Source organism: Talpa occidentalis, unplaced genomic scaffold (assembly GCF_014898055.3).
Source record: "Talpa occidentalis isolate TD23 unplaced genomic scaffold, MPIMG_talOcc4v2.1 talOcc4.6, whole genome shotgun sequence".
In the NCBI taxonomy this organism is placed as follows: domain Eukaryota; kingdom Metazoa; phylum Chordata; class Mammalia; order Eulipotyphla; family Talpidae; genus Talpa; species Talpa occidentalis.
The window spans coordinates 35,113,783-35,140,305 of record NW_023604972.1 but is presented as its reverse complement, the minus strand read 5'-3'; the positions used below and the strand labels follow the sequence as shown (position 1 = coordinate 35,140,305).

Below are 26,523 nucleotides of genomic sequence, written 5' to 3'. Positions count from 1 at the left end.
CAATACCTATGTAATATACAACATTGATTAAATGAATTTGCAAAATATTGTATTTTTCTTTGAATTTTTAAATTTGTGCACTTGGGGATTTTTTTTTTTTTCTGTTTATATATTATACCAACTGAACTTATTTAGAGGTTTACTTTACTATATACACTTTTGAAACTGGCTTCAGCATTTCACAGTAAGCTAATGGGGACAATGTTTTGTCTTTTAACATGATCCATGGAAGTAATAACAGCAATGTTAGGTAGTTTGTCTGTCATGTTCAAGGACCAGAAAAAACAAAGTTGGAAGTACAAAGAGACAAGATCAAAAAGGCAAAGTTCTGTGTATGAATGTGAGGCAGGCAGGTAATGGAGGCAGATGGCCAGCTAAGAAGACCTTATAAATATTTATTACCTCATCATGTCCACATATTTTCTTGTGATAGTATTACCAAATATGCTCCTAAGACAGAAACTTAGGATTCATCTTTTTTTTTTTTCACTTTTTTCTTTCCTTCACCCTCTGCATGCAATTAACATAACATTCTGATAGCTGTCTTTCAGCTCATTCTCCCCTTCACTATTCATTTCACAACTGCTCTAGATCAAGCCTTTCATATGTGGCTGGATATCATGTTATATATACATGTCTAAGTGGTTCTCAGGACTCCATTATTTTTCTCTTCAAATATCCTCATTATGCATCTAGACAGGGGTATTCTTAAAGCAGGAATTTATTTTACTTCATTTGAAATTTTTCAGTGGCCCCTCCTCAAGGTTACAAACAGATTTGTGTCCCTCCAAATTCATATATTGAGGTCCTACTCACCAATGTGACTGTATCTGGAAACACAGCCTTAAGAGGTAATCAAGATTAAATGAGGTCATAAGACTGATGCCAAATTCAACAAGTGTTCTTACTAGAAGAAAAAGAGATAGTAGCAATACAGGTACAGAGAGAACAATTCAAGTAAGTTTACACAGGAGCCTTTTGAAAGCTAAGGAGAGATGCCTCAGAAAAAGCAAACCACCCAACTCCATGATCTTTGGCTTTTACCTTCTAGAAATGTGAAAAATAAATTTCTGCATGTAAACCACCCTGTTAGTGATATTTTATTATGGCAACCCTAACAAACTGATGTGGTCATAAAATCCAATCCTGGGCCTCACTGGTGGTGCAGAGTTAAATCTCAGCAGTATCAAGCCAGTGGTGCCAGCCACTGTGGCATGAATTAGATGCCTGTCCAGGAAGCTGACATACATGGCACAGACCTCTCCTGCCTTGCCTGCTGCTCTGCTCAGCAGTGTATTTCAGTATGTTCTGCTCCCCACTCTGTCTCTAGCAAGTCTTCTCACCCCCCACACTTCTGGCCTACATCCCATTTCTTCTATAAACAAACAATAAGAAATCTTAAAAAAAGAAATCCAATCCTCCAACCGTGACATTCAAGACTTTTATTTTGCCGATACATTCACCTAATCTATTACCCCCCCCTATGATATATACTTTAAATACCAGGGTTTACTCAACTGCACTAGATTCTACCACACCTGTGCCTCTCCTTACTATACCTCTCTCTTAGCCCATGGGAACCTCTCAGCCTCAAGTGCCCTTCTGAAGCAGTTCTTACGAATACTTTAAGCTAGATTTAAGACTAAGCTAAGACTAAACTGGGATGTTTCCCAACTTAATTCCATTCCAACACAGGTTTGTTAGGAACCTGCCCCTTCAGTCTTTTAGTTATCTTTATCTGTATCACTCTCCTGTAGCTACCATACTTCATTCAATGTCATTGTTTAAATTCTCTCCCTTATGAAACTTCCTTGTAGTTAGGAATAATTTAGTCATTTTTAAGATAGCATCACTTAGCATGATTCCTGGTACAATAAGGTATATGGCAGCAGCTATAGTAATAACATCTCTCTGGTTAACTTGAATCTGTGCTTTCAGGCCTGGGCTTGCTCAGAGTCAGCTTTCAGAAACCATTTCACATGTAAGCTTTCAATGAAGGATCACCGCAACATAGAAACCCTGAATATTTGTTGGATAGCTAAAAAGTAAAACTTGCACTTTTGAATCAGTGTTGTTACTAAAAAAACAAAACAAAACATATTTTTTCTTATAACCTCAGTTTGAATTCAAAATCTAGAACTACTTAAAAATGAACTACTCTAGTGTATAAGTAGAACCACTTGTACATCATAGTATTTATACAGAATATGGACTGATTAATGAGACTGTATATTCTTCCATTTATATGACTAAGTGGAGTTGTCAGACATTTCTTAAAATTATCTTTTTAATATTGTTGTAGATACACATTTGTTACATATATCTTTTATGAAACAGTAATCTCTCATAAAAATTAACTATTTTCTTTATTCAATGCACATGTACATAAAGTGAAAAAAAGTATCATTTACTTCATGAACGTTCAAAGCTTGCAAAAAGTATTTCCCTACTTTGTGTGGAAATGAACGTTACAGTATGATGAGCCCAGAGGTTTACAAAAGAGCAAAAACAGTAAACTTTTGATTTTTTCCATTTTAGTGTGGTTTATCATAATGAAGGTTTTTGTAGATTAATAGACTTTGTGGGTTTCAATCCATTTTTATTTTTTACTTAGACTCTTTCCACCTTTATGAACCTTTTATTTCAGGAACAAAAATATCATTGATGAAAAAAATGTTCATTTAAAAGATGGATTACCATGAAGCCTGGCTTCTGCTCACACATCAGTTTGGTGCACTAGCCTTGACATCAAGCCACCAAGAATGAGGGCAGGGGCTACCATAAAGGAGGCAGCACTGCTCAGGTCAGAAGCACCAACTCATATGGAGGAAGGAGAGTCAGCCCAAGGATGTAGCATGAGGATCTGCAAACTAGTGATAAGAATGAGGGAGAATTCTCAAGGCCGTAGACGCAAATCTTAAGGTAAAACTAAAATTTGAATTCAAATTTAATCAGTATCAAATCTCTTGCCTTTCATACATGGTCTCTAATTAGATCATAGGACATCCACATTGAGTGCTGAAAGTGCTGTAAGATAAAAACTGAGGTCCTGGTTTTCTTTTATTCAAAACTGAAGTACCATCATGCAGAAGCTATGCTTGTCTCCTTTGCTAGATTTGCTTTGTTTTGGGGTCTAGGTGACATTAGAGTCTTTAAAGAATCTGAGATTTTGAATTTTTGTGATTGGCATTGCTTTTTCTCAAAGGGTAAACAATTTTGTGATATTCCATATACAATAAAAAATTGCTTTTGGATGGACAGTTTTGATTATTCACCTAAGCACACCTACCACACCTGTGCCTCTCCTTACTATACCTCTCTCTTAGCCCATGGGAACCTCTCAGCCTCAAGTGCCCTTCTGAAGCAGTTCTTACGAATACTTTAAGCTAGATTTAAGACTAAGCTAAGACTAAACTGGGATGTTTCCCAACTTAATTCCATTCCAACACAGGTTTGTTAGGAACCTGCCCCTTCAGTCTTTTAGTTATCTTTATCTGTATCACTCTCCTGTAGCTACCATACTTCATTCAATGTCATTGTTTATCTTTGTTTTCCTTTGTTTTCTATCAAAAACAGAAAGAGAAATAGCTTTAGTAAGTTTTCTTCTTTCATTATTAATCTTTTGCTTTGCTGGGATTCAAACCACTCTTAGGCATTGATGCCATTAAACTGAATTCCAGATGACAGGAAAAAGAGAAAAATAAAACATGGTGAGTTTAGTTGGTAAATTTAGTTTTTCAAAGAGCTACATTACAGTTCCTTGTTCATTTTTTCTTTCTAAAAATATTCTGAGTGCTGAGAGATGATCACTTCATTCCTAAACCTATGCATACATATGTAAAAGAGCCTACTTAAATAATTCCATTTCTTCTGAAACTAACAAGGAAGATTTTAATATAAGTTATGATTTGTGGCTTTCTAGACAACAAAGTAGCCGGATATATCAGAAAAAATGTTGCGATATATATTTGGAAAGAATTCTAAATTTCCTTAAATGTGGGCTGGAGAGTCCATGAGACAATAAATCCAAATAAGGAGAAGGACTTCCTATTTTCACTAGTAGCAAACATTGTATTCAAACCCTTTCCACTGACACTTAGTAGTTTCTATTTTACAATTTTGCCTCCTGGCCTTAAAAATGCAGTTGGCTCCCCACTGTTCTGGTTATTTCATTAAGAGGAAATGTGGGAGTGATGGCATTGCCTATAATTCCTCCTAAATTTCATCTGTTAATTACTAATATAAACTGTGTGTGTGATTGTTCCTTTTGTGCTCTATCGAGATGTTTTTCAACAATATCAGCAGAATGAAATGACAATGGTAAAATGAAATTCACTAGGATAAAACTCCCTTCCCCCAATGTACAAAGATTGTATATATCACTTAAATATAATAAAGAAAGTTCACAAAATTCAATTATTCAATGCCAAGCCAAATGGCTATATTTGTGGAGATAATTCCAAGCCATGTTTCTTATCAATCTAGTGCATTTTCATAGTTCAAAATATACTCTCTTTTGTGTAGATGAACTCTTAAGTGAGAAGCAAATACATTGACTAAATAACAACCTTAGTTATATCTGCAAATTATTATGTAGCAGTAATCTGCAACTGTTATTTCTATCGAAGAATATGTCATGTTGTGATAGATGATCTAACTGTATGAACTGTCATTGGAATAGTGGATCAATAGAACTGATTACCTCAGCATACTTCTCTCATTTTCTTCCAGGAACCTACAGCTTCACCTTTGTACTTCATTCTCTTATTTTTAAGAATGTGCTTTACCTGGATTTGGAGCCATTCTTATCTCTAAAGGAAACTTTAAATTAAGAAAGTGATGGCATTCTTATACAAGACTAAAAAACAAGAAATGAGTGGGAAAGAGAGACTATACATACTAAACAAACAAAGCCTGATCTAGAAACTATAAGAAGTGAAAACCCCAATTAAAAATAAAAAATAATAACCTGATTTCAAAGATAAACCTGATGTGCTTTCATTTTCCCAAAAATGATCCTAGAGATCATTAAATGTAATAGTTAAAAACAAGTAGAAGAAAAGCATTTCCAAATATCACAACATCATAGGGCCTTGGTTGTGGCACAAGGGGTTAAGCACCACACTATGAAGCAATCCACAGCCTCTGCAACACGAATTCCATCCCTGGGCAACCAGGGAGAAATCCACATGGCACAGCAAACCTCTCCTGCCACTCCCCTTAGCAGTGTACTTCAGTCAGTCTGTCTGTTCTGTTCCCCACTCTGTCTCTGGTGAATCCTCTCACACCCTACACCTCTGGCCTGTACCCTAGTTCTTGTATGCATAAATAAATAAATCTTTTTAAAAAGTCATAAAACATTTTTTTTTAGATTACGTAGTAGATATGTTACTAAAGACTTAATGTAGAGAGAGTCATTCTGAGACAAGAATTCTTTAACACTTTTGACTAATTTAGGGAAACACAAATTATCAAAACCCAGAATGAAAACTATTTATTCAACAATGGAAAATGTTAAAACATGCATCTCCAATCATTATAATAACCACTCTAGTACTGTGGTGCTACCCATGTAGAAAAAAAAAATGATGTTTAAAATTTTCATGATGAGCCCTTTATGGCAAGTGTTTTCTAAACTGCTCAGAGAGATAATATATATAGGACACATGGCTTGAATTTTAAATCACAGTCCATTACAACAATTTCAAAGCATATTCTCTGAACTTACAACATGAGAGAAATATCTGAGGAGTTGGCGGTGGTATCTAAACATATCCCCCAAACTAACATAATTTTGGGGCTTCATGAGACAACTTTTTCTCAAAAAAGTTATCTTAGAATGTTCCTTTTCTAACTGTTTTCTTCTTATATTTAGGAAATGTTATTTTTCATTTTTAAAGTAACAATTTCAACAAAATTTTATCTTTCAATAAAAGATAATTTCATTTCCTAATAACTGGTCATTCTGCATTACAAATAGACCACTCATGAAAATACATTTATATAATTAATCTTAAAATAAAGGCACAATGTTACATTTAACCTTGGATTAATCATTTTACCTGTTTGAACATTAGTTCTGTCATCAGTTAAATAATTATGTTGCTCCATCTTCCTGACACAAATGAGAATATTTTAAATAAAATAAATAATACAGTTCCTTGCTAAGTAAATGAAAGAAAAAACAAATGTTCTGAAACTAGATTACAATATAAATGTCTGATTCTAGAGTAAACACATTGCTTTTTCTTGAAATTAATCTGAATTCTAGAAATATACATCATAGTCTATCCATTTGTATTCAGAGTTATGTTTATATTTATTTATGTTTTACATGTGTGGGTGCCAACAGTGCTGGCATACTAGTTTCAAACCTGTCACACTGAGAATATACTGAGTTCATGTTATAACCAGCAAAATAACATATTCTTTAATTATTTCCCACAAGACACTATGATACAACAAACTAAAAGAATCTAAGGGATAAGATTTATGCAGTGACTTCTTTTTTTCATTTGTTGCTGGTGTGCTTTTATAATGCAATTACAGCTATCACTAAGTATCTGACTACATCACATTAGAATTACCATCTCCTTTGTAAGCACTAATGGGTAGTAACATTAAGGATACATGCTTTGTACCCACAACTTTTATTGAGACACCTTTTTTCTGTGAGTTTGCAGAAGGCGGCTCAAATTGTATTCCAACAGCCATGTGTGCTTATGCTGTTTTTACTAATTCATGTTTTTCCATTCTATGACTTTCAATGAAAGATTGCATGTTTGTCTTCAGTGTCATATTTTTTCTCTTATGTTACAGTGAGGAAATTGTATTGGAGGAATAATTGAATGAATTAAATTATTTGAAGGACTCTATATTTTCTTTAGGACTGGACTTGGGAAGTAAGTCAGAATCCTATATCCTCAGGCAATGATGATCAATTTGAATTTCTTGGAGAGGTGAAAGGACTAATTAATGGCAAATTTTACAGACTAATTTGTGAGAAAGGAATATATTTCTTAACTGTAATTACCGAAAAGCCTATAGAGAAGTAATTACCACTATCTAGAAGGCTTTAGACCATGAAACTGGTCATAGGTGCTTTTATACTATATCTTTTTTTTTTAAGATGTATTTATTTATTTATTTATACAAGCACTGGGTACAGTCAGAAGTGCAGGAGGGAGAGAGAATTCACCAGAGCCCGAGCAGGGAACAGAACAGGCAGAGTGACGATACACTGCTTGGGGGAGCAGCTGGCGGCAGGAGAGATCTGTGCGCCATGTGGGACCCTAGCCCGGTGGCCAGGGATCAAACTGGCGCTGCAGAGGCTGCAGGCAGCTTTGCAACCCAGCACTCAACCGCTGTGCCACTGGGGAGACCCCACTTTTATACTATATCTTAAAGAAAAGGCAAATATTTGTAGTTTTGGAGAGAAATAAAAAAAAGTTAAGAAAATAATTTCTAGATAAAGATAGAAATGTATAGAATAACTCAGAAACACATATATAATATGTATGACATCTATAACAAATATCAAATATAACAGAAAGGCTGTAATGTATTGCCACACTTTAGTTGGCTTACTGGGTAAAATTATGAAACTAAAACAAAACTACTATTTTTTTTTTTTTTTATTTATTTATTTGTTTGTTTGTTCGTTTGTTTTGTTTATACATGCACTGGGTACAGTCAGAAGCACGGGAGGGTGAGAGAATTCACCAGAGCCAGAGCGGGGAGCAGAGCAGGCAGAAGGACCGAAGTACACTGCTGAGGGGAGCAGCGGGCGGCAGGAGAGGTCTGCGCGCCATGTGGGACCCTCCTCCAGTGGCCGGGGAGCAGCCGGGAATCGAACCGGCGCTGCAGAGGCTGCGGGCGGCTTCGCAACCCAGCGCTCAACCGCTGCGCCACCGGGGAGGCCCCAAAACTACTATTATCATCAAACAAATAAAATTACTGTTACTAAATCAGGAAATATTATTAAAACATTTTCCTCAGGGATGCTCATATTGTAGAAGAATATTGGGTATTTTACTTAATATATTTGATAAGTACATTCTAATATCCAGAATACATTAATTAAATATAAAATGGTAATACAGAGTTGTTCAGATGCTTAGTGAAAAAGGTTTTGGGGACATCACAGTCTTTCTACATAACTCAACAACATCAATAATTTGAGATGAAAGATTCTCCTCAGTTTTACTATCATCCACTCACCTTCAAACTCATAGCTTTTCCCCTCATTTTGTAGCAACTATCTCCTCCACCTTCTCTTTGTTACTAGTTTTGAAGTTTTTTAGTACAGTATCCTTGCATACTTGTATTCTTTTCCAAGTATTACTTCCTCAATACATTAACAAGCCCATGAAACAGCACCATATTTTTATTTTCCTAAGATTAATAGTACTAAAAGCTATGAATGCTAGCATTTTTGGAAAGAACTCAAGTCTTTCTGAGCCAAAATACACATATTTTATCTTTTGAAATCAATCTATATGCATAAAAAACATACTTTACTTTTACCATGTGACAAACTTACCTACAAATAAAGAAGATTTACATGTATTTCTGCTCTACATATGATAAAGTCAGTAACTTATTTTCCAAAAACTGGGGTCACCTAATATAGTTTTATATTAACAAATATAAGGGTAATAGATATTACCTACAACTTGGGAAATAACATCCCCTCCTTCCTCCTTCTCTCTCTCTTTCTCTCTCTTGAGTTCCTGATGTGACTGGACAAGTGAATGTATAATAATGACAAATATTGCTGAAAAATAATAAAACTTAGGTAACTTATTTAATTATAAAAATACTCCTTCTTTATACATTTAATACCTCTACCTAATGAAAAACTCTAAAGAGAGTATCTTTAATAGTCTAGATTCAGGGTCTCACTGGTGGCTCAAGGGACTGAGTCTCAGCACTATGAAGCAATCCATAGTTATTGCAGCATGAGTTCGATACTCAGCCAGGGAGGTGACCCACATGGCACAGCGGACCTCTCCTGTTTTGCCTCTTGCTTCCCAGCAGTTGCTTCCCCAGCAGTGTATTTCAGTAGATATGCATCTTCTGCTTCCCATTCAGTCTCTGGTGAATCCTCACATTCCCCCACCCTCTATACCTCTTGCCTATACCTCAGCTCTTATATGCGTAAAAAAATATTTTTTTTTAAAAATAGTCTAGATTCAGCATCTTGAATATAAGAGAACTTTAAAAATAAACATATTTTTGCCCATGCTTCCAGGAATAATTGCTAATATGTCTTTGATACTGTTCAAACTGAAATGCTTGTTAATTTTAACTTAATTTCAAGTATTCATTACTTAGCTTAAAAATAATGCATCATGGATAGAAATAGACAGAAAGGAGATCAGTCATTGCATGGGGTAGAGAAGGAGATGGGGAATAACAGCAACGTGACTGCAGAATTTCATTGCAGTGATGGGAAAATTCGACAGCTGATTTAATGGTCATGATTGCATCACTTAGCAAATTTACTTTAAAAATCTGTATAATTGAAATTCTATGGTTTATAAAAATACTTTAATAAAGTCATATTTAAAATGAATACACTAGGGCCTCCCCAGTGGCGCAGCGGTTGAGCGCTGGGTTGCGAAGCTGCCCCCAGCTTCTGCAACGCTGGTTTGATCCCCGGCCACCGGGCTAGGGTCCCACATGGCACACAGAACTCTCCTGCCGCCCGCTGCTCCCCTCAGCAGTGTACTTCGGTCCTTCTGCCTGCTCTGCTTCCCGCTCTGGCTCTGGTGAATTCTCTCGCCCTCCCGCGCTTCTGACTGTACCCAGTGCTTGTACAAATAAATAAATAAATATCTAAAAAATAAATCTTTAAAAAATAAAAATAAAAAATAAAATGAATACACTAAATGAGAGAAGACACAAAAAATCACATGCAATTGATCAATTTATTAAAATTACAAAATGGGAAAAACTAATTTAGTATATTAAAAGTTTCATTATAGGCAATCCTATGGTGGGGGGTGCAGGGTAGGGAGGTGGCAACATGGTAGAATAGAGCAAAAGGGGTATGTCCAAGGTTGAACTCTGTGCCTTGACAGAATAAGCTTGATTTATGAAAATTCACTTAGATTTACACTTCTGTGCAATTCTTTGTATGTATGTTTTAACCGCAATAAATGTACATGCATATCCATGTATGTGTGCTAACAAATTTGTGTCTATTTGAAAAATGTAGGCAATTTAATGAAAAGTAAGACTGCTGCATGATATATATATTTATTTATATATATATTTATTTATACAAGCACCGGGTACAGTCAGAGGCCCTGGAGGGTGAGAGAATTCACCAGAGCCAGAGCAGGGAACAGAACAGGCAGAGTAACGAAATACACTGCTGAGGGGAGCAGCGGGCACAGCAAGAGAGGTCTGTCACAACATGTGGGACCCTCACTGGTGGCTGGGGATCGAACCGGTGCTACAGAGGCTGCGGGAGGCCCAACAACTTTTAAAAAAGTCATTAAAAGCCGACCTAAGAATATAATAATATGATATTTAATGTTTCTATATTTATATTGAATGACCAATTTAATGAGAAACTCCAATAGGAGTTTATATTGACAATGGAATAGCATCAAACGATTTTTTTATCATCAAATATCATTAAGAGCACATACAAGATGGGCCTTCCTTGATGGCACAGCGGTTGAGCACTGGGCTGTGAAGCTGCCCACAGCCTCTGCACAATCGGTTCAATCCCGGCTGCTGGCGAGGGTCCCACATGGTGCGGCAGACCTCTCTTGCTGCGCCCGCTGCTCCCCTCAGCAGTGTATTTTGTCAGTCTGTCTGTCCTCTTCCCCGCTCTGGCTCTGGAGAATTCTCTCACCCTCCCACACTTCTGACTGTACCCAGTGCTTGTATAAATAAATAAATAAATAAATAAATCTTAAGGGGAAAAAAAGAGCACATACAATGTACTTATATATGGTAGGGGGTCATGGGGGATGTCAGTCTTAATCCGTGGCACACAAAAAATTAAGGTAACAAAAAAATAGTGAACATTAGGAAAAACATTCAAAGTTGGAGCTATTAGCAATTTGCATTCATATCCATTAAAGCATATATGTTACATATACAATTAGCATATTCTGGTCACCCGTCACTTAAAATTGAAAATAAAACAATAAATTCTAAACACCACCAATAGTGGCACAATTAGAAGTAGTCTTAGATCAAACGGTAGCCATCAGAACACCAGTATTTATTGAAGCCATGATAGAAAAGGCTAGTTGAAGGGTGTTTGAAGGGCAGTTTTCTTTTATGGCTTTCATCCACTTATGTATCTAATAACAACTTCGGGTTCTCCTGTTTCCACTAATGCTACCAGATGACATGTCTTCTACACTGATCCCTCTTTAGTATTATTGAGCCATAGGAGCTTTCCTCCTTTTTTTCAACTCCTCAATAAATGTAAATGAACTAAAAATAAAACACTGAGCAAGTGATACTATTATGCTTCAGCAACTGTCATTGTGAAACGCATACTGTGGACTTTCAAGTTAAAAATGGAAACATTTCTATTAATAGCTGATGATAACATGAAACCTCAAATGAATTCAAAATGTAGAATTTCTGCATTATCAGTTGCCAACACTCATTTTCACTTTAGATTCCAAATCTATATGTACTTTTTAAAAAATTCTCTGAAGTGTGTAAATGTAAAATAAATTAATAAAAATAACTCAGAAAATGGATAAGAAAGTTTTTAAGTGGCATGACAAAATTGGAGAACATATTTATTTATTTACATATCAAAAATAATGCTTAGTAAAATCAACAGAAGATTTGCTTTCTGGAAGCCTATAATTTGCTTTACAAAAGGCAACGGTGTAATGTGTGATATTACAGTTTTATTAATGTTTAAATGCAATCAAAAGGGAAGTAGATGATAATAACTGAGTGAGATTAGAGGCTTTAAAAAGAATAATTAAATGTATCCCATCATGTTAATAATTCCACCAATAGGGTAATAAAAAAACATGTTACGGCCTCCCTGGTGGCGCAGCGGTTGAGCGCTGGGTTGCGAAGCTGCCCGCAGCCTCTGCGGTGCAGGTTCAATCCCCGGCTGCTCCCCGGCCACTGGAGGAGGGTCCTGCATGGTGCGCAGTCCTCTCCTGCTGCCCGCTGCTCCCCTCAGCAGTGTACTTTGGTCCTTCTGCCTGCTCTGCTCCCCGCTCTGGTGAATTCTCTCACCCTCCCACCCTTCTGACTATACCCAGTGCTTGTATAAATAATTAAACAAACAAACAAACAAATAAATAAATGAACAAAGGAAGACTGACAGACCGAATGAATGAATGAATAAATAAATCTTGAAAAAAAAACAAGAATGTGGAGTTTAAAAAAAAAATGTTAAACTCAGAACATTTGAAGAAAGGAGGTAGCAGAATGGATGAGAACACACTTTGAGAACATGTGGTATGGCCTGTAGTTTAGTGAGGAAAATTGCTTCCCTACAGCAGATACTATACTGAATCGATTTACTGGGGGATAATGTAGAACAGAATAATATCCTTTTAACTCAAGTCCTTAATCTTTCATACTTAACATGTTAGTTTTATATATAGTATTGTTTATGCATTTGTTCAATGTGTATTCAAATATCTGCATGAAAAACATTTCATGTCTGTCCTTGCCTGTGACATCTGTTTAATTTATGAGGCTGAACTAAGTTATGAAGACATTTTAAGAAGTTCATGCAAGTATACAAAAATAATTCTTGGTATTTAATAGTAATTCTGCCACCTAGAGAAATGCTTACAAATGTTTAGACCCTGCTATAGTCTCTTTCTACAAGTGAAAAAGAAAGAAAACACATTAGTGGATCTAAGGTGCATGTTAGAAAGAGATTTTCCATATGCATTAAACTGTTCATATGACTACTAGTTTGATATATCCATATTACAATTAGTATATTTAGTTTTATTTAACTTGCTGTCATTGATATGACAGTGAAAGTTCATTTTAAAGCAGCTTAGTGCAGAGAACTCTCATCTTTTGGGAGCTTACAAAATAACACTGGATTTTTTTTCTCCAAGCATTTATTTTGGAGAAATGTAAATATAATGTATTTAACAGTCCAAATGCAAGTAAGGAACTTGCTTCCATGGAGAATTAACCACAGTTATTTCAGTCAAATGACAATTCTTACTTGAGAAACCACCAGGAGGGCTTACACAAATGATTTACTAAGGGTGCTTAAAGCAATTTTACTCTGCAGATTTGTTACTTTACAGACACATCATATAATTCAGTGGCTCCAGAGAACCCATTGCAGCTATTTTTTTTTAACAATAATTATAAGATTAAGGGTTTATTTTGGGAGTCATTAACGGTATCAGTGAAAGGATTAAAGTAATTTTAATGAAAATCAAATAGAGATCAAAGAGTTGGCAGAGTTAATGTCCCTACTATATTTTTAATGAAACCTAATCACAGACGAGCAGAATCCCTTCCTCAACACACAACCAAAATGGTTTCTAAAGAATCCTGTGTTTGGTAGTCTGACAGAAACAAGTAAAATAACAAGTTAGTCATAATTCCCATTTTTTACTATTTACAGAAAACTACTCCTGAAAGAACATTATAATACCTTCATGAAATGAAATGTTTAGAATTATTTTAGATATAACATCAGACAACTTAGAGATACTTGGGGGTATATCAAATATATATATATATATATATAAATGCAATAGAACCACAGGAAGAAATAAATGCAATCCAACTTGGGTCAAAAATAATGTCTAATTTCAAAATGACATTTCCCATTTATACTTACATTAGCATGAGCCAGCATTTTAGAAATAGACAAACAATAGCCCTCAGGTTTGCCCTGAGGCAAATTATACCTCTCAGATACACTGATTGTCAAAAAACCTGGTATGTTATAACTTGTATTAGTAATTTAGACAACAATAATTTATGAAAATAAGATACTTGGGGACCAATTTATTAACCATATATAACATACACATGAGAATATTATTAGCAAGGAGACAGTCTAAACACAAGAAAGATAATTCTTGAAATCTAGTGTTTTTGTTTTTATACTTCAATTTAAGATTATTTGTTATGTTTATCCTATATTTTAAGAACTCTACAGAAGGAAAGAAGATATCCTACTGAAAAAATAAATTCAGTAACTGAAATATTTACTGATTTAAAAATTACTTTATAACAAAATATGAAGATTCACAGTAAATAACTTTGTCACTGACCTGTGAAAAGTCATAATAAGAGTGAACTGGTATTTAAGAAATATTTAACAATGTAATTTAAGCCTTCTATAATATGGATTCTTATTTACTAGTCTCTTTAGAGTTAACAATCTTCTTTTATTTTCAATCCAGCAATATTATATGACACTTTATTTATATTATTTATTTCAATATGGCTATGCTTTTGGTTAGCTTAATTGTATTAAATGAATTAATTCATATACTAGCTATCAAAATAAGACTTTTTTCATTGATTTCCAGGACAATCAACTGAAATGCCAATGATTATTAAAAAGCCCTGTTAATTCTTTTATTCTTTTTCTCATACATGTGAGAAATTGTTAATAGTAAAACATGTTTTTTGTAATTTCTGAAGAAAACTACAAAATTTTGGTCCAAACGCTGTAAACTACTTTCTCATCTAATGAACTGAGTTCTAGAAAACACAGATCTGCATTTAGTTATACTGGGAATAACTGACTATCAAAAAAGTAATTAAAATTATCTTTAAACACAATACTTTGTTCTTACCTGTGCTTAATATATCACACAGAGGCATGTTAAGAATTTATGTTAAGAAAAATGTATTAAAAAGATCATACCTTTGAGACATAATCTTATAGGCATCTGGCAGATAGCATCGTATATTCTCCATCTGAGCAGGGTCGGAGTCGCAAATTTTGTCATCAGTCCTCCCATAGTTGGCACTTTCAATCATTATGACATCTGTTCCTGGACAGCGGAGCTCTATGGGGTAGCTTTCACAGGAGAGCTCTCTGCGGACAACAGCCATTGGAATTGGGGCACGGCTGAAAGCTGCAGGAAAGTGGAAAAGAAAAATAAGTCAACTTCATTATATACAAAAGTAGATGTGTTTGCTTTTCTGAGTTTTGGGTAAACTAATAACAAAAAATAAGTTATAATTCATCATTTTAACTAAGATAGAGTGTCTCTCTCATCAGTAAGTTTTCACATGTTTTTTTCTTAATTGAAGTAACATTGCATTATAACACTATTTAAGTTTCAGGTGCATCATTAAAAATCACCATGTTTAGATATGACATTAAATTCACCATTAAAAGTTCAATTCTATTTTCATCCTACAATTGACCCCTTTCAGCTGGTCACAGTTTATATTTTAAAATCTTATTAAGGCCTCCCTGGTGGCACAGTGGGTTGAGGACAGCACAGTGAAGCTGTCCACAGCCTCTGCAGCACGGGTTCGATTCCCGGCAGGCCAGGGAGAAACCCACATGGCGCGGCATACCTCTCCTCCTCACCCCTGCTCCACTCAGTAGTGTCTTCGGTCCGTCTGCCTATTCTACTCCCTGCTCTGTCTCTGGTGAATTCTCTCACCTTCCCAAGTCTATGACTGTACCCCAGTTCTTGTATAAATAAATAAATCTTTAAAAAAATAAAACCTTATTACACACAACTTTTTTCTTATAAATGTGGGGAAGAAAGCACTTTGGATGGTATGTGAGCTAAGGAATATGTTGAAATATTCAGGTTGCAGAGTAAAATTCTCAGTAAGGTTGTTTTGTCTTTTAAGGAAACCATTACCCAAAATATTTCATTGTTATTGAATACACATACAATTGTGGAATCAGTCTCCCCTCAAGAGTCACTAAAGTGTAAAATTGACTGTGATTTTTTAAATAAGGCAAATTCTGTAAAATCTGATAATTTCCCTTTATAGCATACATATGTCATGTTAAACATAAAAAATAGATTTTACATTGTACAGGGAAGGGCCCTAAAAGATGTGGTGTCAGAATCCCCCCAAAGGTCAGAAATGCTCTTCTCAATAAGCTTAGAGTAAACCTCTACCAATGCCATGTGGGTATGGGGAACTAAATATAATCCATGCCCTGTGACACTCAAGATATGTTACCATTTTTTAAAGAATGCAGAATATTTTAAGATAGGATCCTCTAAAATCATAGGGGCCGAGGAGAAACTCTTGTGGTCTCAGCCCTCTGCCCTTCTCTAATTAAAGATGGAGTCACCCCCCACTCTCTACAACTTGTAAGAATGTAGTTTGAAGAGTATCATTCAGGTATAAGTTTTTCAGTAAATATGTCATTTCTATCTAAGGAATTCACCTTTTTACTCTTAAGATAAAGTTTCCCCTTCTTCTCTCATTTTACTTTAGAAGTTCCATTTTTACTTTAAAATTTATTCATTCAAATGCTCCATTTTTCCACTTTTAAACTTTAGCTTTTACTTCTGCTACTCTGCCTGATGTTAATTTGTTTGTCCAGCCTCAGAACAAGCCAGAGGGTATGCCGGAATTTTTCCTTGTGCCCTTACAAACACACACACACACAAACACACACACGCACACAGAGTATTCTATTTCAATATAAAGAACCATTTTAACTGTCTTTATCAATAATTAACATAATAAGTATACTTTATGATTTAATTATAAAGATAATGGATGTTCTTTATTTAAGAAAGTAGAGATTTATATGGGCAAAAATAATTTTTTTTTCAACACCCTCTTCACAACTTCCCCCCACTGTCAGAAGTGTCCATTTAACAATGGTGACCTCCCTATTAGAATTTTCTACAGAAAAACAAAGATTTTATTTTTCACCCATTCTGCTCTTTTATTTTACACAGATAAATTTTACTCAGGTAGCATCACACTCTGCATAATGTTTGATATGTTATTTTATTCACTAATCATATATTGTGGAAATATTTATTACTACATTATATAGCTCAGTTTTATTGTCTGCATTATAAATACATTTAATATTACTTAATTGGCTTTATGTGTTGATGTACATTTAGGAATGTCCCAATGTATACATGCTATAAACTGCAAAAAGTAAAACCAAAAAGTAAAACCACAGAATTTGCCTTATTTAAAAAATAAACTGCAAAAAGTCCCAATGTATACATGCTATAAACTGCAAAAAGTAAACTGTGTATCTAGCTATAATACTTTGTAAAAAATAATATTTTTCCAAAATATTTGTGGTATATATCAATTGGGGGGAAAATACTTTCATTTGGCAAACATCAACAATGGGATGTCCAAAAAATTAAAAAAACATGCACTTCCAGTATTTTTTCTTCAAAACTAAATATTGCCTATTCCTTTAAAAGATAGACAAAAAATGATATAACAAACTTCTTTTAATTTTCACTGTTCAATTTATACAATAGAACATATTCTCATATGTATTGATCCTTTATATTTCTTTGTGAGTTGCTTCTCACATTTATGCATAATTTTCTGTTATAAAAATCATATATACAGCTAATTAAGCCTTTCTTATATTAGGGCAAATATGTTTTTCGAGTTTATTGTTGGCTTTAGATGTTTGCTGAACATTAAATTTCATTTTTAGATGGAAAACTGACCTTTCATGTCAAACTTAACAGTTTCTACCTCCAAGATTATGAAGATAATCAGTATGTAAATGAAAGAAAGCTGATGTTTAATTGTAAAAACTTAACAAGTCTTTTTTTAAAAGCATATAACTGAAACTCTAAATTGTTTATCAACAGTTAAATATGTTGATTTCCACATAAGAAAATTAATTCTGAAAATATGTATATGCTATAGATTTGCACTGATAGTTGATTAACTCACTAATGTACACATACATGAAACATACATAAATATATACAACTTTTCTTATGACTTTTTAATGCAGCATGAATTGTGAAAGCAAAAGGGAAGAAGAGAAGGAAGTAAAAAAAGAGATGGAGTAGGGAAAGAGAAATTTTTATTAGTATCAGACTCTTATTTTAAACAAGAGAAAATATAGATTGGTTTGTGAAACCAATCAAACTTGAAAAGACATTAAATTTTCTCAAGTTTCTCGAGACAGTATTTTGGAAAAAATATAACATACACCCCATGCATATTCAGGGCAAGTCACTTAAAGTTCTCAAGATGCACTAACTGAATTCTTAAATTACAATCTGGCTGTCATTCAAACTCTTCTTTCTGTGTGTATGTCTCTCTCTCTGTCTTTGTCTCTTTCACATACACAACCTAGCACATCCACTGCACTGATGAAAGAGATGAACACAATTAGAGGTTAGCTATAACATCATTTTTTTAAGATTTATTTATTTATGCATACAAGAGGTGGAATACAGGCCAGAGATGTGGGGAGTGAGAGGATTCACCAGAGACAGAGTGGGGAACAGAACAGGCAAACTGAGCGAAATACACTGCTGAGGGGAGCAGCAGGTGAGACAGGAGAGGTCTGCTGCGCCATGTGGGCTGCTCCCTGGCTGACTAGGGATTGAACTAGTGCTGCAGAGGCTGAGGATTGCTTCATAGTGTGGTGCTTAACCCCTTGCGCCACCAGGGAGGCCCCTATAAGATCATCCTTAAAGGATGATCGTAAGTCAACATTTTGACAGAGTATCCTGAAATCGCTATTTTTCAGAAATGACACTGCATATCAGGAGTGAGTGTTTCTATTGCTAATACAATGAAATCCCCTGCTTATCTGTCATTTAAAAATTAGATGGTTATTTAGAAGCAAAGTCTCTTCAATATCAAGTCTATATTTTCATGGATAAAGATATTTTCATTAATGTAGTTAGTATTTTAAATAACAGAATCATCTAATAACTAAATAATTCCCATTTGGGAATCCAATTATATGACTACAGCCCACATCAATGAAATCTCAGAAAGGTTGTTTTAAAAAGAGGCCCTTGAAATCAGAATTTCCTGTGATATTTTTTAGTAAATTTCCAGCATTTCCTAAGTGATGATTTGTTTCTTGACTTCAATATGACCATTTAAAAAAAGTCACATTGATACTGCTTCCGAACATTGACTTGATCTGGCTATATTTTATTATATAACCAATTAAGTAAAATTAAGTTAGAAAACAAGTTAATTGAACAAGGAAACAAAATAAATAAGCAAATTATATAGTCAGAGCATTTGTTTGACTAAGTGGACAATTTGGTTGATTAGACTCATCAGTCAATTTTGTCAAAATATGTGTACATAGACATAGCTTTAATGCAGCTTAACTGTCAAAAATATGATTTTGAATCAGACACTGAACAGTTGCAAAGTAAACTAAAATGTGGAGGCCCAAATTTTCCAAGTATCTCCTTTGACTCTTTAAGAATCATTTGAAAGTTATTGTGTATGGCAATTTTTACAGAGAACCAAAGTTGATTTGCAGATGTTTTCTTCTATTTAACATAATTGCATTTGTATCAGTAACTCACTGACAAATTGCACTGCTAAATGATGGATGCTTTGTTTAAAAGGATGTATTACTGAAAACTATTCTACAACATTATCTAATTAGCCATTTAAATTACTTTTAATTACACTGCTAAATGCTTTCATTAGCAACCAAAGTCCAATGCAGAAAATATACTTATGTTAAAAGTAAAGGTTTTTATTTTTTAAACCATTCCATTCTCTAATAATAGATGGACTTTCGTAACTGCAGATAAAGAACAATACATGTAAAATGCCAACAATTCAAGTACAAGGTAGTAAAATAGTCTATTTTAACATTGGAATGGATACTTTGAAGTGAATAACGAAAAATAATTTGGGGGAAAGAAGACCTTTCTTGAGCTATTTCCATCTTTATCCTATGAGTTAATCTGCTATAAAAAAAATCACCTATTAAGTATGCAATGGATATTTGCTGAATAAATGGAATAAGTTTTAGATGTGAAATCTAGTGACTCTTTGGTAATATGTTGTATTTTGGAGCTATCTCTAACCATAGCACTAAGGAGACATGGATAAAACTGAGTTTCTCTGTTAAAAATGGCCAGACACTCAGGAAACGCCCTAGTTCTTTGCCAAACCCATGTTTAACAAATAGTGTTCTGATACAGATTATCTGTGAGGAAACAGATAAAAGGAAACATTAACAGGAGAAGCAGCTCTCTTCTTGCCCACTAGTTTTAGTACAAATCACTGTCACTCTTTTTTCCTCCCTTTTCTGAGAACTTACTCAATTTGTTGGTGATAGCACTGATGTTTTGTCTTCCTCTCCTTGGGCTCTCTCTGTCAAGCCTACAAGTACTGAAAGTGCTGTAAATCCTTGTTGAACTTATGGGCAATGATAGCTAAAAAATTGAGAATCTAGGGATGAAGGCTGGTAAAGAGTGGAGGCTAAAAGCTGATGAACAAACAGGAATCAAGTGATTCCACACAAAGTCCAAGGGGCCATAAATTGGCCAGAATAATCCTAAGGCATTTGAAGAAACCTTCAAAGAAGGAAGGGTGCTATGTGAGACATAGAAGTTCAAAAAAGGATATCTATATGTGAAAGACTACACACAGACTAGGAGATAAGCAACCAGTAGCTGGTTGAGTGCATAATTCAGTATCATTAATTTTTAAGCAAATTTAAGCTGTCAGGATAACATTAAGAAAGGTTCCATTATCAGTTGGATCTATGAATTTAGAATTCAGGAGCAAAATACAGGCTAAACTACTGAATGCAAGGTTTGGAATATCAGTGGCCACTGAAGGCTTGTTGAAGGATTTTCCAATTATTTCAAATCAGTCATTTAAATAAAAAACAGTTCTGGATAATATAACAAAGAGAAGTTATATTAATAGATATATTCAAATATATCTATTCAAATAACATTTTGACTGAATTGGCTAACCTATTCGCCACTGCTTTGAGGGAAGGAAACTTAATTACAGAGGGGATGAATAAAGCACTTACATCTTTCTTGCTATGCCAAGCCTTACAATGAAATGTCTTGTTCAAATTTGGTTTTTCCATACATTCTTCCTTACAATGTTCTACTCAGAAATTAGACATAGTAGCCAAATGTCTATAAAATGAGACTAAAATATCCAGCCTTCGCTCTGTTTCATTGTGATTACCAAACCCAAGCAAAAACACCTTATATTTGTTTTTATATTCCATTCACTTGATTTATAGTTTGTTTACTCCAAGTACTGTTTATTAAAATACATCTTTTTTTTTAAAAAAGAACTTTTTTAAAAGCATTGATAAGACAATGCATATTAAAACTCATTTTTGTAGCAGTAAGTATAAATGACAAATGGATAATGATTGTTCTATGTTTAGGAATTAACGATTTAATAAGCTGAAGATGAAGAGTGAGTGACAAGGATGACTACCAGTTTCTGGCATAAGTAAATGTTTAGAATGTTATGCCATGAGTAAAATCTTGTAGGAAGTTGAATACAGATCAATAACTCATAAGAGAGATCATTATAAATTTGAGAATTTTAAGGCAATACTTAAAACCATAGCAGTAGAAAAGACAACCTAGGAATGAAGCATAAATTTTATTAAATAGGAGCATGATACATTTTAAAATATGCTTAAGATTCGTTGGTACTCATCCATTTTTGCTCCCTTGCCACTGAATGTGAGCATGACATCTTGACTCAGAATGATTGGATACAGTGTGGTAGAAATGAGAGGTTGTGATTCCCAAGAGTAGCAGCTCAACAAGACATTGAATCTTCAGCCTCTTGCGTGAATCTTTCACTTTGTGCAAAGTGAATCACCGTCTATTACAAAAACACTCCAGCAGCACTATGGAGAGGTCTAAGTGTTACTGTTGAAGCCAGCATGTGCTTGGGAGTTAGGCTATTGAGCAACCTTGGAGGTTGAGCCTTCAGTCACTGGAAAGGCTTACTTTGGGTAACAGTAGTCCTATGAGACCCTAAGCCAGTACCAACTAGTTAAACTACTCTCATATTCATATTCTACAAAACTTTTTGAAGATAATATTGTTTTTAGCCATTAAATGTTGGGTTAATATACAAAATTACTAAGAGAAACCAGTATTTCCAATAAAATATTCAAAGAATTATAAGATGGGCAGATACTGAAGATAAATCAATGACAGAAAAAATATTATAAATGAACCCCATGAATAGTCTGATATTATCATTGTTTGGTTAAGCATCATTTAAATCACTAGTTTTATATATATCATATAGTTTACACATGTAGACACAGAAACAGTGTTCAAAAACTTATTAATAATAGATGCTAAAAACATTTCCCCTTCTATCCCAATAATCATAAGAAGAAAAAAGGAGGTGAGGGGGACTCCTGAAAACTCTTAAATGAGAAGGGAAAAATCTGGTTCCTTATGAGAAAGAAGTAAATAATTAAATGATTTCTAAGTTCAAGCTAATTATTCTAAAGGAGTTCCTTAATTATAGATAGGTTCACTTACATATTTGAAAGTAGGCAAGTTTCTCTACTTATTATCAATGCCTTTTAAAAAATACTTCATCACTTAAATGCAGCCAAAAAGCAAATATACCCAATTTTAAGTTTTAGCAGGGCCTATGACATAATTTTTTAAATATGTGTTTTCTCTGTGCCACTTCTTATGCCAACACCTTTATCCAAGTTTTAAAAAATGTGCTCTAAAAATGCAGTCCAAAATACTGGGCACCAAAAATAACACTGGGAATCCAATGAAATAGCAACCCATCATGTACTTGCCTTAAAAGTACATGTGCTACCAAGTAAGCTTCTAATATACTGAATTTCAACAAGTCTATTTCAACAAATACAATTTAAATAATAATTTAGTATGTAGCATATTGACAATTAAAACTGACACCCTGAAAAAATACCCCAAAACAATAATGTTCTAAGGGCAAAAGAAAAATAATGAAATTTTGAATTTCTGACATTTGAAGAAAGTCCTAATGAGTAAAAAAAATCATAAAAATAATGTTCAGTTATCACTTTGACTTAAAGATATTGATCATACTTTTTGAGAATAAGTATAGAAAATGATGGCCTTCAAGTGAAACTGTGTAAACAGTGATTGCTTTAAAAACATCAAATATTTGAAAAATGAATCAAAAAAGTTTAATAAAGTTATACTGACTTTGTCCTCCAGTTATATTCATGAGGTGTAAAATCTCTAAAACTACATCAAATTTCACCTACAAATATATCAATATTTTTCTATATGTCAAAAACTCCAGATAGGCTGTTGAAAATGTTAAGACTAAAAAGTATAATTTAAAGGAAAACAAGAATCAAAATAAATAGAACAATATGCCACTTTAATTCTTAAATGCTTACTAATCACCTACAAAATGGCTGCTGAAAGTTATTAAACATAAGAGACGGATGTAGTATACATTTTCTTTTTATAGTATTATGCCAAATGAAATAAGTCAAAAGGAAAAAGATAAATACCAATAGTGTCACTTAAATATAGATACATCCAGAGAGAGAAAGTTAGGGGCAGGAGTGAAAACAAAGGCAGGAAGAGTCACAGTAAAATGTGGTGGTAGAATATGGGTGATTTGGTGGTGGGTGCACTAAGGTGACTACACCTGACAGCGGGATCCTGTACTTCCAAAATGCCAACAATAATGTAAGCTAATGTTTCCTCAATTAAAAAAAAATCAATCATCAATTTTCTTTCTACAGTGTGAAATATCTCAAGCCTAGGAGTAGTTACCCACAGAATTTTAAATGTATAATATGAGAAACTTTAGCATTATCTCATGAAATCAGGAAAATGATAAAACACAACTGTGACAGTTAATTTGACTTGTCACCTTGACTGGGTTCAAATGGAATGTCCAGGAAGCTGATTAAAGATTATTTCTGGGTATGTTTGTGAATAGTTCTCTCCAAACAATTAGCATTGAGTCAGTAAATTAAATAAATGAGATTACCTGCATCAATGCAAGTGGGCATAATCCAATTTGATGTGAATAGGAATAGAATAAAACAGTTAGGGAGGATGAATTTGCTCTCTGCTTGAGATGAGAGCTTCATGCTCTCTAGTCCTCTGACAATGGTGAACTTGGTTCTCAAGTCATAGGACACACACTGAGACTTACACATCAGCTCTCCAATTTTTAGGCTTCGGATTCAGAAAGGGTCCTATATATGCCATGTCTACCCCTAGTTTTAATGTCTTCAAATTTGAGCTGTAAAAGTATCACTGACTTTCTTTTGCCTCCAGCTTGCAACAATTCATAGGACTTCTCAGTCCCCATAATTGTGTGATCCCGTCTTTCATGATACATCTCTTTATTTCATGTAAACCTTCATATATATCCACACATACACACTCATGCACACACACACACATACAGGATTGTTATATGTAAAATTTGAGTTTTAGAAATTTAATTCCTCATGAATCTAACTGGAAGACAGTCCGTAGAACCCTAAGGATGTGAGTGTGGCAAAGTACCAGATGCTATTAGATTATATCCACGATTACTAAAAACAAAAGTTACAGAATGATGACAACAAAAACAGATGGGTGACAATTTGGAGCGTGGGACAGCAGGAGGGCAAATGACCCACAGAAAAACTATTTACGTTCTTCCTAAGAATCTCCATGGAGTTCTAGAAAGTCTGTAGCTGGAAACAGAATGTGTACACCTATGCAAGGCACAATAAATGTAGAAAAATTAAAAAAAAAAGAAGTGATAAATATGTGTTTATGTACTTAATAAAAATTTCTTGAAGGAAGCAGATTTTAGTTGGTCTTTAAAGATGAAACAATATGTGACTATAAGAGAAGTGATAGTAAAATATCCCAGGCAGAAATTCTATCAAAAAAAATGTATACACACACACACAGACTGATTCTCAAATGAGGATCTCAAGGACATATCTGTACCCCAATGCTCATCCCATGTTCATGCAGCACTATTCCCAGGAGATGAGACATGGAAACAACCTAATTATTCAACATTGGATAAAGGAATCTAGAAGATGTGTTATGTGCGTGGACACTAACAAAGGAATGTATAATTTTTTTTAAAGATTTATTTATTTATATAAGAACTGGGGTACAGACCACATGCATGGGAGGGTGAGAGAATACACCAGAGACAGAGTGGAGAGCAGAACAGGCAGACCAAAGACACTACTGAGGGGAGCAGAGGGTGAGACAGGAGAGGTCTGCCACACCTTGTGGGTATCTCCCTGGCAGGCCGGGAATCGAACTTATGCTGCAGAGGCTGTGGAAAGCTTCACAGCATGGCACTCAACCTGCTGTGCCACCAGGGAAGCCCCAGGGAATGTATAATTTAATCATGAGAAAGAAATCTTTCCATTTGTGACAACATGGAAGGACCCTGAGAGTATTATGCTAAGGGAAATTAGAGAGAGAAAGAAAAATACTATGTGATATCACTTAAATGTGGTATAAAAAGAGTCAAATTCATAAAAATAGAAGAGTAAAATGGAGATTACCAGGGGTTAGGGACTGAAGGAAATATGGAGATGTTGGTCAAGAAGTATCAAGAAGATGTGGTACATATACACAATGGAATACTACTTAGCAATCAAAAAATATATTCTCATGCAATTTGCAGCAACATGGATGGAGCTGGAAGGAATCATGCTCAGTGAAATAAGCCAGAAAGAAAAAGAAAAATGCCAGGTGGTTTCACTCATAGCAGGAATCTAGAAAACCTAAATAAGGGACCAGGAGAAACACTAATTATAATAAAGTAAAAATCAAAATCAACAAGCAACTATAAGCCAGAGCCACACTATGGGGTGGGGGGGGTAGGAGGGATCACAGTCAAAATAAGGGGGGTGGGAATTGTATGGGGACTATAACCAAGGTGAAAAAGCATACAATGTGCAAAAATGAAAAATGATGTAAAAAATAGATAAAATATAAATGATTATAGTTAATAATACTGCATTGTATGTTTGAAAATTGCTAAGAGAATAGATATCAAATGCTATCACCACACCAAAAAATAGCTGTATGTGGTGATGGGGGTATCCACTGCCCTCCTGTGGTACTTATAATATTCAGTATAAAATATATTGATTCAGCACACTGTATGCCGAAAATTATGCAATATTATAGGACAACCATGTCTAAAAAAGCCTGGGGAAAAAGTATATATACAAAAGTATATATACAAGTCAGGAGTGGATGGGAGTCAGAACATAACAGTACTCAAATTGGAGCCCCTTAAAATCAGACTCAGAATATAGTAAAATTACACAGAGCAGTGGAATATTACAGTATAAAATAACATCAATAAAATCAATCAGTAAAAGCATCATTCAGTAAATTACCTAAACAGATTAGAGAGATAACACAGTCTGGGAATGAGGAAGATTAAAACTCTTTTTTGATGATATAATGATATTTGCTAACATGAATTGAGTACTTTTCATGTGCTGGTGCTTTAAAGTTATAATTTTATTTTAAACTCCAAACATAAAAGCTTGACAAATTCTCTTCACCATTTAATACACCAGGAAACTGCAGC

General features: G+C 34.4%; 1 protein-coding gene across 21 annotated transcripts in view; it reads right to left on the bottom strand.

Moving 5' to 3' along the window:
• ADGRL3 (adhesion G protein-coupled receptor L3) overlaps positions 1-26,523 on the bottom strand; it is a 766,591-nt gene that overhangs the window by 386,846 nt on the left and 353,222 nt on the right. For all 21 annotated transcript variants that reach the window (XM_054688025.1, XM_054688026.1, XM_054688014.1 and 18 more), the window contains one exon: positions 14,867-15,080. In XM_054688025.1, coding sequence (XP_054544000.1) covers positions 14,867-15,080 — 214 coding nt within the window. The remainder of the gene's footprint in view (positions 1-14,866; positions 15,081-26,523) is intronic.